General features: G+C 34.3%; 2 protein-coding genes across 3 annotated transcripts in view; one reads left to right on the top strand and one right to left on the bottom strand.

Annotated features, from left to right (window-relative positions):
• Positions 1-8,890, bottom strand: part of LRRIQ3 (leucine rich repeats and IQ motif containing 3) — a 205,454-nt gene extending 196,564 nt beyond the window's left edge. The window contains exon 1 of the mRNA XM_001497830.6: positions 8,705-8,890. The gene's annotated coding sequence lies outside the window, so the exon portion shown is untranslated. The remainder of the gene's footprint in view (positions 1-8,704) is intronic.
• Positions 8,891-8,933: 43 nt separating this feature from the next.
• On the top strand, positions 8,934-15,196 carry FPGT (fucose-1-phosphate guanylyltransferase). 2 transcript variants are annotated; one of them, XM_070266386.1, is made up of 4 exons: positions 8,934-9,105; positions 10,453-10,620; positions 11,801-11,893; positions 14,578-14,885. In XM_070266386.1, exons 1-4 carry the CDS (start codon positions 9,024-9,026, stop codon positions 14,742-14,744), a joined length of 510 nt encoding a protein of 169 aa, XP_070122487.1. In that variant the 5' UTR covers positions 8,934-9,023; the 3' UTR covers positions 14,745-14,885.
• Positions 15,197-15,465: the final 269 nt, after the last annotated feature.

Here is a 15,465-nt window from a genome sequence, read left to right as displayed (position 1 = left end):
GACCATTAAAGAGGAATCCAGGTACTTTTGTCCCTTTTAGGCTTTGATGATTTTACAATTACTTTGCAAAATGTGCATACAAATGTGTATATTATCAAGTTCAAATAATAATATAATATTAAAAAGGCAAATTTAAAGTACAGCAACACAGAGAAACCATCAGCACTTCAATTATAATTTCAAAGAAGTTCTGTGGTAAAAAGAAATCAGTATCATTGTCAGTAAATCTTTCATTAGTTTGTAAAAACTGAAGTACCAATTTTAAAATTATCATACATTTTTAATACTGTAAAAACCATATCTTTATAAAATACAATATACATCAATTATAAGTCTCATCTTTGTTCACAACTTTTTCCATTTAAAAAAACTGGTGGCAAATACATGAGGTGAATCATATGAGCTTATAATTAACAAATATCTAAATTAAATATTGAAAAGTAAAAAATATTTATTCATTTATTTCCTTTTCAAGTGGATACATAATAAATATTTAAAAGAAATTTTCATGGAAATGCTTTGCTGACTGTGTCAATGACCTCTAGACATCACAGTCATTCACTGGAATTTTAGATACTTTATTATTTTAAGTAAAAAGTGTATTAAAATATAATATTGGGTTTGATCATCTATGTTACAGTAAATTATTTTGGAAGCATTCGTTATAACATTATTAAATAAATGGAATTATGGACACTGGATTCCAGAATTATCACAAAAGCTACTAAGATTCCGCATATAAAATAAAATCACTAAAAGGGAAAAAAACAAAGTTTTATTTTTTAAAAAAATCTAACTATAAGAATTATAATTAGTAATATTTTACATCTATTGTGGTTGCAAACTATTTTTGGTGTAGAATGTCTACAATATATTTAAGCCCATCAAAAATATAGCAATTATACTTTTTACATATTTTTATTTGGCCAATAGATTTATTGAGTCAATTCTGTTTTGATGAAGACTTGCCCTGATTTTACATCACAGAGAAAATGTACTTGAAAACTTAAAGAGAGAGGTTCTAGTAGAACAGTCAGAACATTATGTATCTCAAGGCAAATGAAAATAGAATCAAGTTGGTTTATAAGTTTATAAATAAGCTTAATTTTTGAAACATTATATTTTCGTGGTATATTCTACACGTTTTCAAATAACATAAGAAGTCATTTGAAACAAGGAATCAAGATTCACTTGTAATCAAGACATCTGATTTTTTCTCTTTTAAATGTATTTGATTTCTAAAATTTAGAAGGCTGTATATTTCTATTATAAAATATTGTGAAAACCACCATTTTCAACTTTTATTTTTATTCCACACTTGTAGACTGTAAAACCATAAACTTGAAAGAGTGATGAGCCAGAAGATGGATATAAAACAATAAAAACTAATCAAAACATCCAGAAAAACATCTACACAGAAATTACAATTTCTTAATAAGAAAAATTTACACTACTCAGGAAGGGGCATAGTGTTATTTGAAAATAGAATTGAATCAGTTGTAAATGAATATTGCAAACTTTAGGGCAAACACTGAAAAAAGTAAAATAACCATAACTGATATGTTGAGAGAAAATGGAATCAAACATAATGCTCAATTAAAACCATGAAAGCCAGAAAAAGAGTAGAAGAAAAAACCAGAAACAAAGAATAATGGCAACAAATAGAAAACAGTAATGAATATGGCAGATATTAATCCAACTATATGAATAAATCATTATGAATGTCAACGGTCGAAATGTACCAATTAAAAGAGACTGTCAGAGGAGATTAAAAGAAATTCTCAACTCTATGTTGTCTACCGAAAAACTACTCTAAATATAAATATATACATATTAAAGCAAAATGATGGTGAAATATATACTACGCTAACACTAATCAAAAGAAAGGAGTAGCTGTATTAACTTCAGGCAGAGCAGATCTCAATGCAAGGGAAGTTATCAGGGATAAAAATAGCATTACATAATCATAACAGTCATTTAATAAAGTTTATGCATCTAACAACTGAGGGTGAAACTATGTAAAGTAAAACTGATAGAACTACAAGAAGAAACAGATGAATCCACTGTCAGAGTTGGTGGCTTCAACATCCCTCTATCAGAAACGGACAGACCCAGCTGACAGAAAATCAGTAAGGACGTAGTTGAACTCAACAACACCAAATTGGATATAATTGACATCTATAGACTATTTCATCCAACAACAGGAGAATATACCTTCATCAAAAGCTCACAAGAAATAGTTATCAAGATAGACCACATTCTGGGCCATAAAACACACCTTAACAAACTTAAAAGAAATCATACAATACCTATGCCATATCTCAATGGAATTAAACTAGACATCAATAACAGAAAGACAGCTAGAAAACCCCAAAATATATAGAGATTAAACAACACATTTATAAATAACACATAGGCCAAAGAGGAACTCAAGAAAAATTAAGAAATATTTTAAACAAAATGAAAATAGAAATACAACTTATCAAAATTCATGGGGTACAGCAAAAGTGGTGTTTAGAATGAAATTTATAGCACTGAATGCATATATTACAAAAGAAGAAAGACCTAAAGCAATACTCTAAACTTCTACCTTATGAAACTAAAACAAATAAAGTAAATTAAATCCACAGTAAGAAGAAGAAAAGAAATAATAAGAATTACAGCAGAAATCAATTAAATGGAAAACAGGAAATCAATAGAGAAAATCCATAAAACCTAAAGCTGGTTCTTTGAAAAGATCAATAAAATTGATAAGCCTCTAGCCAAACAAAGAAAAAAAGAGAGAGAACACAATTTACTAATATCAGAAATGAAGGAAGAAATACTACTATAGATCCCATGGACATTAGGAGGATAATAAAGAAATACCATGACCCACTCCACGCACACAAATTTGATAACCTAGATGAAATGGAACAATTTCTTGAAAGACAAAATTTGCCAAAACTCACACAAGAATAAAATAGACAATCTGAACAAATGTACATCTATGAAAGAAATTGAATCAATAATTAATAACCTTTCACAACAGAAACACCAGGCCCAGATAAGTTCTCTAGGGAATTCTACCAAAATTTAAGGGAGAAGTTTTACCAGTTCTCCACAGTCTCCCAGAGGATAGAAGCAAAGGGAATACTTCCTAACTCATTCTCTGAGGACAGCATTATCATAACACTAAGGCCAGAAAAAGACATTAGAAGAAAGGAAAATGACAGACCAATATTTCTCATGAAAATAGATGCAATAATCTTGAAAAAGTGTTAATAAATTGAATCCAACAATGTATATAAAGAATAATACACATACCACCAAGTGGGATTTATCCCAGGTATGCAAGACTGCTTCAACATTTAAAAACCAATTAATGTAATCCACCAAATCAACAGGCTAAAGAAGAAAAATCACATAATCATATCAATAGATGCAGAAAAGGCATTTGACAAAATCCAACATCCATTCACAATAAAAACTCTGAGTAAACTAGGAATAGAAGACAACTTTCTCTACTTGATAAAGAATATCTACAAAAATCTACAGCTAACAACATACCTAATGGTAAGAAACTAGAAGGTTTCCCACTAAGATGACATCCAAGACAAGGAGGTCCCATCTCACCACTGCTTTTCAATATTGTACTGGAAGTCCTAGCTAACACCATAAGACAAGAAATGGAAATAAAAATGTACAGATTGTGAAAGAAGAAATAAAACCATCTTTAATCATAGATGACATGATTATCTATGTAGAAAATCCAAAAGAATTGACAAAAAAACTTCTCAAACTACTAAGCGATCATAGCAAGGTTGCACATACAAGGTTACTACATAAAAGGCAAACACTTTCCTATATACCAATAACGAACAAGTTAAAAATACAATACTATTTACATTAGCACTTCCAAAAATGAAATATTTAGGTGTAAATGTAACAACTATGTACAAGATCTACAGGAGGAAAACAACAAAACACTAATGAGCAAAATCAAAGAACTAAATAAATGGAGAGAGACTTAATGTTCACCGATAAGAAGGTTCAATATTGTCAAGATATCAGTTCTTCCCAACTTGATCTATAGATTCAATGCAGTTCCAATCAAAATCTCAGCAAATTATTTTATTGATATCGACAGATTTTAAAGTTTACATGCAGAGGCAAAAAATCCTCAATATCTAATTAAATATTGAAGGAAAAGAACAAAGTTGGAGGAATGACCCACTACCCAACTTCAATACTTAGTATAAAGCTATCGTAGTCAAGACAGTGCAGTATTATCGAAAGAATGGAAAGATAGAACAATGGAACAGAATAGAGAACCAAGAAATAGACAGACATGAGTATAGTTAACTGATCTTTGACAATGGAGCAAAGATATACTTTCAACAAATGGTGCTGAACAACTGGACATCCACATGTAAAAAAATCAGTCTAGATATGGACTTTACGCCATCAGAAGAATTCAAATAGATCTATGACCTAAATATAAAACACAAAACTATAAAACTCCTAGAATATAACCTAGGAGAAAACCTAGATGACCTTAGGTATGATGATGACTTCTAGATTATGCTTTTCAAAAGCATAATCCAAGAAGGAAATATTTTATAACCTGGACCTCATTAAAATTAAAGACACATGCTCTGCAAAAGGCAATGTCAAATGAATGAGAAGAAAAATCACAGACAAGGAGAAACTATTCTCAAAAGAGATTTGATAAAAGACTTATTAAAATACACAAAGAACTCAAAACTCAACAAGAAAATGAACCACCAGATTAAAAAAAATGGATCAAAAACTTTAAGACACTTCACCAAAGATATACAAATGTCAAATAAGCATATGAAAGTTGCTCCTCATTATATGTCATCAGGGAAATGCAAATTAAAACAACAAGATGACATTACACAGCTATTTGAATGGCCAAAATCTTGAACACTGACAACACCAACTGCTGGTGAGCATGTGGAGCAACAGGAACTCTCATTTATTGCTGGTAGGAATGCAAAATGGTACAGCCACTTTGGAAGACAGTTTGGAAATTTCTTATAAAACTAAACATCTTTTACCATAAGATCCAGTAATTGCCCTCCTTGGTATTTACCCAAAGGTGCTGAATACTTATTTCCACACAAAAGCCAACACATGGATGTTTATAGCAGCTTTATTCACAATCCCCAAAACTTGGGAGAAACCAAGATGTCCTTCACTAGGTGAATGAATACACTGTGATACAACTAGACAATGGAATATTACTCAGCACTAAAAATAAATTAGTTAGCAAGCCATGAAAAGACATGGTATAACCTTAAATGCATATTACCAAGTGAAAGAAATCAATCTGAAAAGGCTACATACTGAATGACTCCAGCTATATGACATTCTGGCAAAAGCAAAACTATGGAGATACTAAAAAGATCAGTGGTTGCAGGGTGTGAGGTGAGGGAAGATAAATAGGCAGAATTTTTAGGGCCACTATAACAATGTATACATGTCATTATACTTTGTCCAAACCCATAGACTATACAACACCAGGAGTGAACTCTAAGGTAAACCTGGACTTTGGGTGATTATGATATGTCAATTTAGGTTCATCAGTTGTAACAAATGTACCTCTCTGGTGGAGGAATTCTGACAACAGAGAAAGCTATGCATGTGTTGGTATATATGGGGGTATATTGGAAATCTCTGTACTTTCTTCTCAATTTTGCTGTGAACCTTAAACTGCTCTAAAAAACAGAGTCTTTTAAAAAAATAACTAAAGGAGAAAGGAAAACAGAAGTTCAGGGTGAGGGTTCCTTCAACAGGACACAATGGGAAAAAAATAGTGACGAAATAAGTTGAGAACAGGCTAGCTGAGTAAATAAATTGAAATAAAGGAAACAGTAGAAAGATTTTTGCTTTACACTGCTTTTCAGCAAGAGTAGGAGGAGGAACAGTGGTTAAACAGAGAGAGGAAGCACAAGGAATGGAAAAGATCAGAGCCCTAGCATGAGCTGGCCAAGCCACACACCACGAACTCCATGGTCCATAATCCAGGATCCTCTTTATTTGGCTTCAGCTTCTTCTTATGAAGAAGGGGAAAAAAATTGAATTTAAAGGAAAAAAATTTTAATGTGCTTCTCTATAACTTCCACACAACAGTCATAGTTATGCCTATGGTAACAGAAACAACTTAATTGGCATTAACTGTAAACAGGCACAAGGCATCTTACTGGGGTGATGGAAATGTTATAAACCTGGACTATGATGATGACTGCATGACTTAGTAAATTTACTAAAAATCATTAAATTGTTTGCTTATGACAGGTGAAGTTAATGGTAGATAAAGTATACCGCAAGAAAGTTCTATTAAAAAAATCTACCTCACTCTTCTTTACGACATTTCTTCAGGTACTTTCTACTCTCCCGCCCTAGAAAAAAAGCCCATATGCCTCCACAGAATATCACTTTTCAACTTACTATAGTTCAATTTGTATGATGTCCCTTTTAAAACGTGGAATCCAAAATTATACACATCATTTCCATTGTGCTTTACTTGTACAGAATTGATGGGTTTACCACTTAGCTGTATTGGCATGTTTTATTCTGGTTACTTTAGCTTACGACTGTTTAAACGACCATATCACAGTTTGATTATATTAAACATAAACGTAAAGAAAATCCCAATGCTTTTTCACCCCCTACAATCAAAAGCCAAGGAAATTTACTCCCACTCACATAGTATACATTTTTTTCATTTTTTACTTAAAATTAGTAACAGTGAAAATTTGAGAAAAAACAGAAAAGAGGGAAGAACAAAAACTATAGCTGACAATGTGATATATTTACTTCTAGTACATTTTATGTGAGTAATGTAATCATATCAGGAAAAAATAATATCTATCTCTATGGCCATACTTCCCAGGTCCAAGAAATGATATATTCAATGCTCTGTGTGATAGAGTCTATCACATCACCCTGTTTTAGTGCCCTCACAGTTCTTATCACCATCTACAATTTTCTTATTTGATTACTTTGTCATTATTTACTTTACCTCATTAGTATGTACAATCCCTCAGCTTATAGACTCTATTGACCTTTCTTCCCTTGAGACCTCACCTAGTTCCAAAGTTTAAAATTAACTCCATCTGTATGCTGACAGCTCCCAAAATTCTCTCTCTAGCCCAGACCTCGCTCATGAACTCCAGACTCCTAGGTATAATGCACACAGACACATCACACACAAATTTCCATTACAACACTGCATACATATACATGTTTATCCTACACGTCCAAAACCAAATTCTGGACTCTCCCTACTACCCCACCAACATTCCCCATCTAGAGCCTTTTCCATCTCAATTGATGACCACTCTATCCTTCAGGCAGTCATCCTTGATTCCTCTTTCCCTCACATTCCACAGCCATTCCATTAGCAAATCATATTGACTGTGCCTTCAAAACTACATCCAGAATCTAATCAACTTGACATCATCCTCACTGTAAGCATCCTGGCCAAGCCTTCATCAGCTCTCACCTCATTACTGCAGTACCCTCCAAACAAGTCTCCCTGCTTCTTCTATCCTTGCCCCAGCCTCGACTACAGTCTGTCTTCACATTTCTAAGTGATCCTTTTAAACATAGGGCAAGTCACATCAAAACCCTGCAATGGCTTCGCTTCCCTCGATAAAAACAAAATCCTTTCTTTGGGCCTTTGTCAACTCTCTGATCCTCTCTCTTGCTACTCTCCCTTTTGCTCACCCTCACCTCACTTAACTCTTCTGTATTTTCTAAATGTTCTTAATGAGAATGTTTTGTTTTTATGAACAAAAAAAACTTTTAAGTGACAACTATGAAACAGCAATCTCTCTTTTTACTCAAATGTTTCCTCTGTAAGTACAGAATAAGATAACTATGTCAAATCTTTAGAAGAAAAACATTTCAAGTTAAGTTCATGGCAAGAGCTTGTAGGGTCTTAAATGCCTATGTTCCTGATGAAGACCTCAATGAAGACAGACTTCCCAAATAACTCAAACTGTATGGTGTGCCAGAATGATTTCTGGGTTTGGGGTTGAAATATCTTGCTTAAATCTTCTCTACTACATCCCAATTGTGAGACTTTGACAAAGTCACTATTCTGATTCATAGCTTTTTTATGTATAAAGATTAACAGACTAATCTGTAAAACTCACTATAAACTTGGTGCGTTACAAAAGAAATACCCATAGATACCTACCAAAAACTCATCTAATAAAGCTGACTTATTCCTGGGAATGTTACTGAAAGTTCTAGATTAATCTGTATATACAAAAGGACGCCAGAGAAGCAACTAAAACATCACACAATGTTAAGGGCCTGGTTGCAGACTGACTTTTATACAACTTCCAAAAGACTATAAGTGAGCTCAAAACCGAGAGGGGTGGAGGGACTCATTCTCTAGGAACTGAAAGGGCAAAGAGGCCACAAACAGAAGGTTCTTGAAGAGGGCAGAGATTTTAAATGTTCAGACTGTGTATCTGGATCCGGGTCGGGCACAGGGCATCAAAAGACGACGCCCGGGGAGAGGTTAATCGTCAAGAGGTCCTTGGGAACCGCTCCCGGATGAAACCAACCAAGAGCGCGAAAGGACAAATCGCCTTCCGGAGAGAGAAAGCTGAAAGCAGGCTGTAGTTCCGTCTTCTCGGCGGGTCAGTTCTAGCAATTTCGTCGCCCACCCTGAACCACTCACCGGGTCAACCGGGCTGCAAGGCCTTATGAGTTGGGAACAAGCGGCCCAGTCCCCGCACAGTCTGACAAATCGCTAGGTAGCCATCTGCTCTGGAGACCGTTGCTAGAGAAACGGAGCAAAACTCTGGGCTCACCCGACCAAGGCTTTCCCTGGGCAGCCCCAAGAGCTTCGGGGGCGTGGCTACGTGCGTGACGCACGCAGGGGGCGGGTCAGAGGCGAACCCGGAAGGAGGGACGGGTTACATTCCAGGGCGCACGCGTGCTGTGCCGGGCGGCGGGATACCTGGAAGGCCGCAGCAGGCCCCGGGAAAGGTGGAGTTATGGCTGCTGCAAGTGTCGCTCCTGGCGTAGCTCTGCGAGAGGCCACGCAGCGAAGGCTGCAGAGGTTTTCAGAGCTGAGAGGTACAGAATGAGGAGCCCCAGCTCTCCGGCCGCCGGCCAGGAGGGCGCTTTATGCGCTGGGAAACTGGCTGGACTCTCGCTTCCTGTCTGTGTCTCACCTGCGGACCTGGGGCGCTGGCCCAGGCATAGCTAATAATTCCTCCTGAATTTTTTATTCTCTCTCACTGTCCTCTCTTTACATTATGCTCGTTACTTTTCTTTAACCTTATTCCTAGTAACATATATATATATATCTCTCTCTCACAGTAAAATAAGGAAGAAGAAAAAATTAACTTGACCAATGAAGCTATAAACGTAGTTATGCATTTGGCGAGCTTATTAACAAAAGCTGTTTTAAATAAGTCTAAAAGATCTAAAGCATAGTGTTTTCACCTTACAAATCTGATTTTAGCCCTCTTCCACCCCCAGCCTGCTTCGCTGGTTTGTTCCATAATGTGAACGCTTACTGAGTAAAAAACAAAACAAACCATGGAAGAGTCAGGGATTAAAAATTAAAAGGGGGAAGTTTTTATCAAAATGTTTTTTTTTTTTTAAAAAAAAAAGGCCATGCCACTTGTCATTCTCTATACAATTGTCTAATAAAATGTTAGATTTTTTATGAAGTTACTGCTTTAAAAGTACAGAAAATAATACATGAATGACAGAGAAATGTTTAGGACTTAAATTCCAGATGACAAGTCCTGTTTGTTAACCAATAAAAACCCTTACGCATCTTGTGTATCAGTAAAGAAGAGCTTCCAACTGTCTGCCGAAAGTTCAGCTTGTCTTTTTATGACTTCATCAGGGAGTTGGGAACTTTTCTGTTATCCAGAATTTTATACCGTACTCCAATACTCTGTAAACTTGCAGGGCTCATCTTAACGTAATAAAAAATAAAGTACCCACATTTATAAACAGCAACATTGTAGGAATGGATCCTTGATTTGAGTCTTTCTTAGCCGAGAAACACTAAGTGGTCCTGATATATGAAAATTGATTTTCAGAGCTGAAGGTTCATTTATTCCTTGGTCTCCTTATTTAAGAATTGAAGTAATAATCTCTAGCCAGTCGAAAGTACTTCTCTTAATGAAGGAACATGATATCTTTCAGAATGTATAAATAAATGGGATGGTAGACCATAAAAGAAGCAAGAAATCTTAAAAAAAAAAATAGAATTTGTGAACAATCCTCATTAGAACTTTTGAATCATACAGCTGGCCACTATTCATTCTCTAATTTTCAAAAACAGAAGATACATTTAAGAAGGTGGTAATATTGCCTCTTTTTTTTCTTCTTTCCAAATAAGTAAACCTGTAACAGCTAGAGAATTATAATGATACTTATCATTTCTTTGCTTTTCCCACATAGGCAAACCTGTGGCAGCTGGAGAATTCTGGGACATTGTTGCAATAACAGCAGCTGATGAAAAACAGGAACTTGCCTATAAGCAACAGCTGTCAGAAAAGCTGAAAAAAAAGGAGTTACCTCTTGGAGTTCAATATCATGTTTTTGTTGATCCTCCTGGAGCCAAAATTGGTATGCATTTATGTTTAGATTTATACCATCGGTTTTGGGCAGAATAATCATCGAAGAAAAGCTTTCCTTTGGTTTACAGTTTATAAGCTGTGCATCTTTCCACCCGTAATCATTACAGACTTTAAAATTTTAATATAAATTCACTATTTTTTCAGAAAGATAAAAGGGATAGCAACTGTTCTTACACATTGTGACTTACCATGAAGAATATTATGTTATTTATAAGAGAATTTTATTAGTTTTAATAAAATTTACTCAGATGGTGAGTATTCCTTTGGACCTTATCAGTAGGGCTCCTAAGATCCCTTCTCACACCGCAGTTTCTTGAGAAATTTACATGAAGAATACAAATCAAGACAAAACATATACTTGGCCTCTTGGGACCACAATGCAGAATTCGAAAGACCGCAGTCTAATGGCTTAAGTATCATAGATATTTACTTTAAAATTTTAGTTTAGGGCAACTTTGCCTTTTGACCTTCCATTACAAATAAAAATACATGTTCCTTTTCTGGAGGCCGTTTTCCATGTGATGCTTAAACCTGAAACCCCTTGATCCCAGAGATAGGGTGTATATATATGTATATGACACTGGCATTGTTATAATTAGCTAACGTTGTTTTAATCCTTATAACTATGTAGTCAATATGTTAATTATTCTTAATATATAGAAGAGAATTTGAGACACAGAAAGTTAAATAACTTGCCCACAGTAACTGGTAAGTGGTAGTTACATTGAAGAAGTTTTTTAGGAAACTAGGTTTTGAAAACTTATTAGAAAGGAAATCTAATTTGCGTATTTGATTATGTCATGGGAGAAATATTTAAATGGCTTTTGCAATTTCTAACTCAAGTGAATGTGCATTTTTATAGTCTTCTAGTGTTGCAGATTGCCTAATTTATCATTTCTTCTTTTTTTTTTAGTACTGTTTCAGAAGATGATTAGCCGATCATTTATTACCAAGGGCTGATTTCTGGGTTTCATTACTAGTTTTTTTTTATTTATTTAATTGCTCTGAAATGTGTATTTAGTTTAATTCTTTTTCCATGCCTTTGCTCTCTGCCTAGTTAATTGTAACCAAAAGCCGTATCCTCAAAGTTGTGACCTGAATTTACCGTAATTACAAAGTTTTAATAGATTTCTATGAAATAAATTTTGTTTTTTATCTTCATTTTTAAGGAAATGGAGGATCGACACTTTGTGCCCTTCGATGTTTGGAAAAGCTGTATGGAGATAAATGGAATTCTTTTACCATCCTGTTAATTCACTCTGGTAAAGTTATACTTTACTAATTTACATTTTTTTTTCAGTATTTTACCTTTAATATCTTAGGAACTTTTTTCTTCCTTGCAAATACTTTCCCCTGTCTTTTATTTATTTATTTATTGGTCTTTGAACTTATTCTGCTTTGAAAACAAATATTTCATGCTTTTCTGGATAATTTTAGTTGTAAGCAGCATAATGTTTTTCACAAAATTTATCCTTAAAGTTGTAGATCACATACATCATCAACTTTTCATGGATATTGTTTTTAGTATGTATATAGAAAATTATTTTGCTAAGACAGAGCTCATCAAAATATGAACATTTCTTGGTAGTGCTTTAGAAGGGAGTCTTACTGTAGAGGAGAGGCTGGGTTAGCGCTATAATTACCAGACTTTTGCAAAAACCTTCTATCATGCATTTTTATCTGATTATTGGTGGCCAAAGTCTGTAATCCTTAAAAGAGTTTAAAAACAAAAAAAAGGTGGTGACAAAACATAGAGTTGACAAGAAAATGTGTAAGAGGAAAAATCACCCAAAGAAAAGAGGACATTTTAAAGCAGAAAAGTAAGAAAGAATCTCAGAATGAAGGATAGTTTTTTAAATTGGATAAATTTAGGTGAATGAAAATTTCAGTTGTATAAAAACCTCTGTTATTTTTCTTTGTGTACTGGCGGCTGGTGAAAACATTGTCGTGGACTGGTACCAGCCCAGGACAGGTTATTTTAGAACCACTCATCTACGTGGCTTCCAAAGCACCTTCCATTTCTTATGATTCACATACAGAACAATGATTCTTTGTAAAGATGATATCAAGTAAAGCATCCAGGTTCTGATTTTAAGACTAACTAAAAGAGTAAAAAATTCTAATTTATAGTTTTATTCCAGAACAAGTAGTCATAGTATTACCAATTCAATAAATTTAAATTAGACACCAGAAAAAAATGTAGTTAGAAACAGGTAGTTCTCATAATGCTAACCTTTACTATTGGCTAGTCTTTGGAAAAGGAAGAAGTAGAAAATAACTATTAGCTTTCATCTGTTGAACAATATACTATGTGCCTAGTGCTTTACATATATAGTTGATCTCATAAAACATGATAAAGCAAAGTATTATTCCACATTTGTTGATTTGGAGTAAATCCAAAGATAAACAACTAAAAAGTGGTGAACCAGAGTTTGAACCCATTTTTGTCTGACTCTTTCTATGCTGCCTCTCACTATAATTAGTTAACATAAAAATGATGTAAGCTATTTAATGTATTTAAGAGAACACACTTTTCAAGGAATTAAGTCATAAGGCTCATCCTAGAAAAAGCCTGTTTAAATTTTTAAAAAGTATAAATTTTAAAATACTTTTAAATAAAATATCTTTACTTCCTTTAAGTGTGTGTAATAATTTGAGGAAAGACACTACATCTGGAAATTACTGTTTAATAGATAATTTTGGAATTGGTATGTTAGTTATTTATGAATTTTCTTTCCCCTGGGAAGTGGATTCTTAGTAGAGGAAAACTGCATCCAATAACATGGTTGACATTTATTGTGTAAAATGTAGATATGAGATCATGTTTAGCCCATGGTCCTTTTTACTAGTTATGCAGTTGATTCAAAACAATTCACAGGCTCTAAGGTATGTTAGAATTCTTTTCTAAGCGAGAATCTTTAAAACTGCGTTATATGAAATGGCTACAGGAGAATTGCTCTTTGAATTTGTACTCTGGAATTTATTATTTTTTCCTGAGTTATAGTAATGCATTGTATATATTAAATAGCTTTAGAGACATTTTGAGTTATAACTGATGCCCCTGGGTTTTTAAATCTTGTAAACAATCTTACAAGCATTTCAAAACAGTTATTTTGTTTAATTTCATAGGTGGCTACAGTCAACGCCTTCCAAATGCAAGTGCTCTGGGGAAAATTTTCACTGCCTTACCTTTTGGTAACCCCATTTATCAGATGTTAGAATTAAAGCTCGCCATGTACATTGATTTCCCTTCACATATGAATCCTGGGATTCTGGTTACCTGTGCAGATGATATTGAACTTTATAGTGTTGGAGAATCTGAGTTTATTAGGTTTGACAAACCTGGCTTTACCGCTTTAGCTCATCCTTCTAGTTTGACTATAGGTACTACACATGGAGTTTTTGTTTTAGAACCTTGTAATTATTTAGAATATGGAGACCTTGAATACAGATGTTGCCATTGTTTCCTTCATAAGCCCAGCATAGAAAAGATGCATCAATTTGGTGCTGTGTGTAGACGTGGAAATTTTTCTCAACAGGCTTTTGTGAGGGACGATATTCCCTCTCTTAAAGTAGACCCTGAGTATGTCTACACAGACAGCCTATTTTATATGGATCATAAATCAGCGAAAAAGTTACTTGCTTTTTATGAAAAGATAGGCACACTGAGCTGTGAAATAGATGCCTATGGAGACTTTCTGCAGGCTTTGGGACCTGGAGCAACTGTGGAGTATACCAGAAACACATCAAATGTCACTAAAGAAGAGTCCGAGTTGGTAGACGTGAGGCAGAGAATATTTCATCTTCTTAAGGGAACATCACTAAATGTTGTTGTTCTTAATAACTCCAAATTTTATCACATTGGAACAACTGAAGAATATTTGTTTCATTTTACTTCAGATAGCAGTTTGAAGTCAGAGCTTGGCTTACAGTCCTTAGCCTTTAGCATCTTTCCAGCAGTACCAGAATGCTCTGGCAACACGTCCTGTATCATTCAGAGTATACTGGATTCAAGATGTTCTGTGGCCCCTGGCTCAGTTGTGGAGTACTCCAGATTGGGGCCGGATGTTTCAGTTGGGGAAAACTGCATCATTAGTGGTTCTCATATCGTAACAACAGCTGTCCTGCCTGCATATTCTTTTGTGTGTTCCTTAAGCTTGAAGATGAATGGACACTTAAAGTATTCAACTATGGCATTTGGAGTGCAAGACAACTTGAAAAAGAATGTTAAAACATTGTCAGATATAAAGTTACTTCAATTCTTTGGAGTCTGTTTCCTGTCGTGCTTAGATATTTGGAATCTGAAAATTACAGAGGAGCTGTTCTCTGGAAACAAGACATGTTTGAGTTTGTGGAATGCTCGTATTTTCCCAGTTTGTTCATCTTTGAGTGATTCATTTACAACATCCCTGAAGATGTTAAATGCTGTGCAGAACAAGTCAACATTCAGCCTGAATAACTACAAATTGTTGTCCATTGAAGAAATGCTTGTTTACAAAGATGTAGAAGACATGATAACTTATAGGGAGCAAATTTTTCTAGAAATTACTTTGAATAGAAAATAGTCTGATTTAGAGACATCTTAAATATTGTATACTTTGCCTTTCATGATGGAGCAAGACTGCAAATATAGGTGTTTTCTGTAGATGTTTGTTGCATTGAAATGAATTAATGAAAATTATATTAACATAATTGCTGTAGCATAACATCACACGAAAATACAGATAAGCTATTTTTTTATGAAATAAGTCTAAGTTCAGAAAAGGGGTTTTTTATGTTTATCACTATTTTTAATTCTTAATAAAGATGGACTTGTGGAGCATTGTTTTCTTCA

Source organism: Equus caballus, chromosome 5 (genome assembly GCF_041296265.1).
Source record: "Equus caballus isolate H_3958 breed thoroughbred chromosome 5, TB-T2T, whole genome shotgun sequence".
In the NCBI taxonomy this organism is placed as follows: Eukaryota; Metazoa; Chordata; class Mammalia; order Perissodactyla; family Equidae; genus Equus; species Equus caballus.
The sequence above is the reverse complement of the archived record's forward strand: the minus strand, read 5'-3'. Positions and strand labels throughout refer to the sequence as shown.

What these genes read in the sequence shown, in the direction of transcription:
- FPGT (XM_070266386.1), top strand. Translation starts at nt 9,024, where the DNA reads ATGGCTGCTGCAAGTGTCGCTCCTGGCGTAGCTCTGCGAGAGGCCACG. An exon ending in GAGGTTTTCAGAGCTGAGAG is followed by an intron (nt 9,106 to 10,452) that starts GTACAGAATGAG and finishes TTTCCCACATAG; the next exon opens with GCAAACCTGTGGCAGCTGGA. An exon ending in CATCCTGTTAATTCACTCTG is followed by an intron (nt 11,894 to 14,577) that starts GTAAAGTTATAC and finishes CTTAGCCTTTAG; the next exon opens with CATCTTTCCAGCAGTACCAG.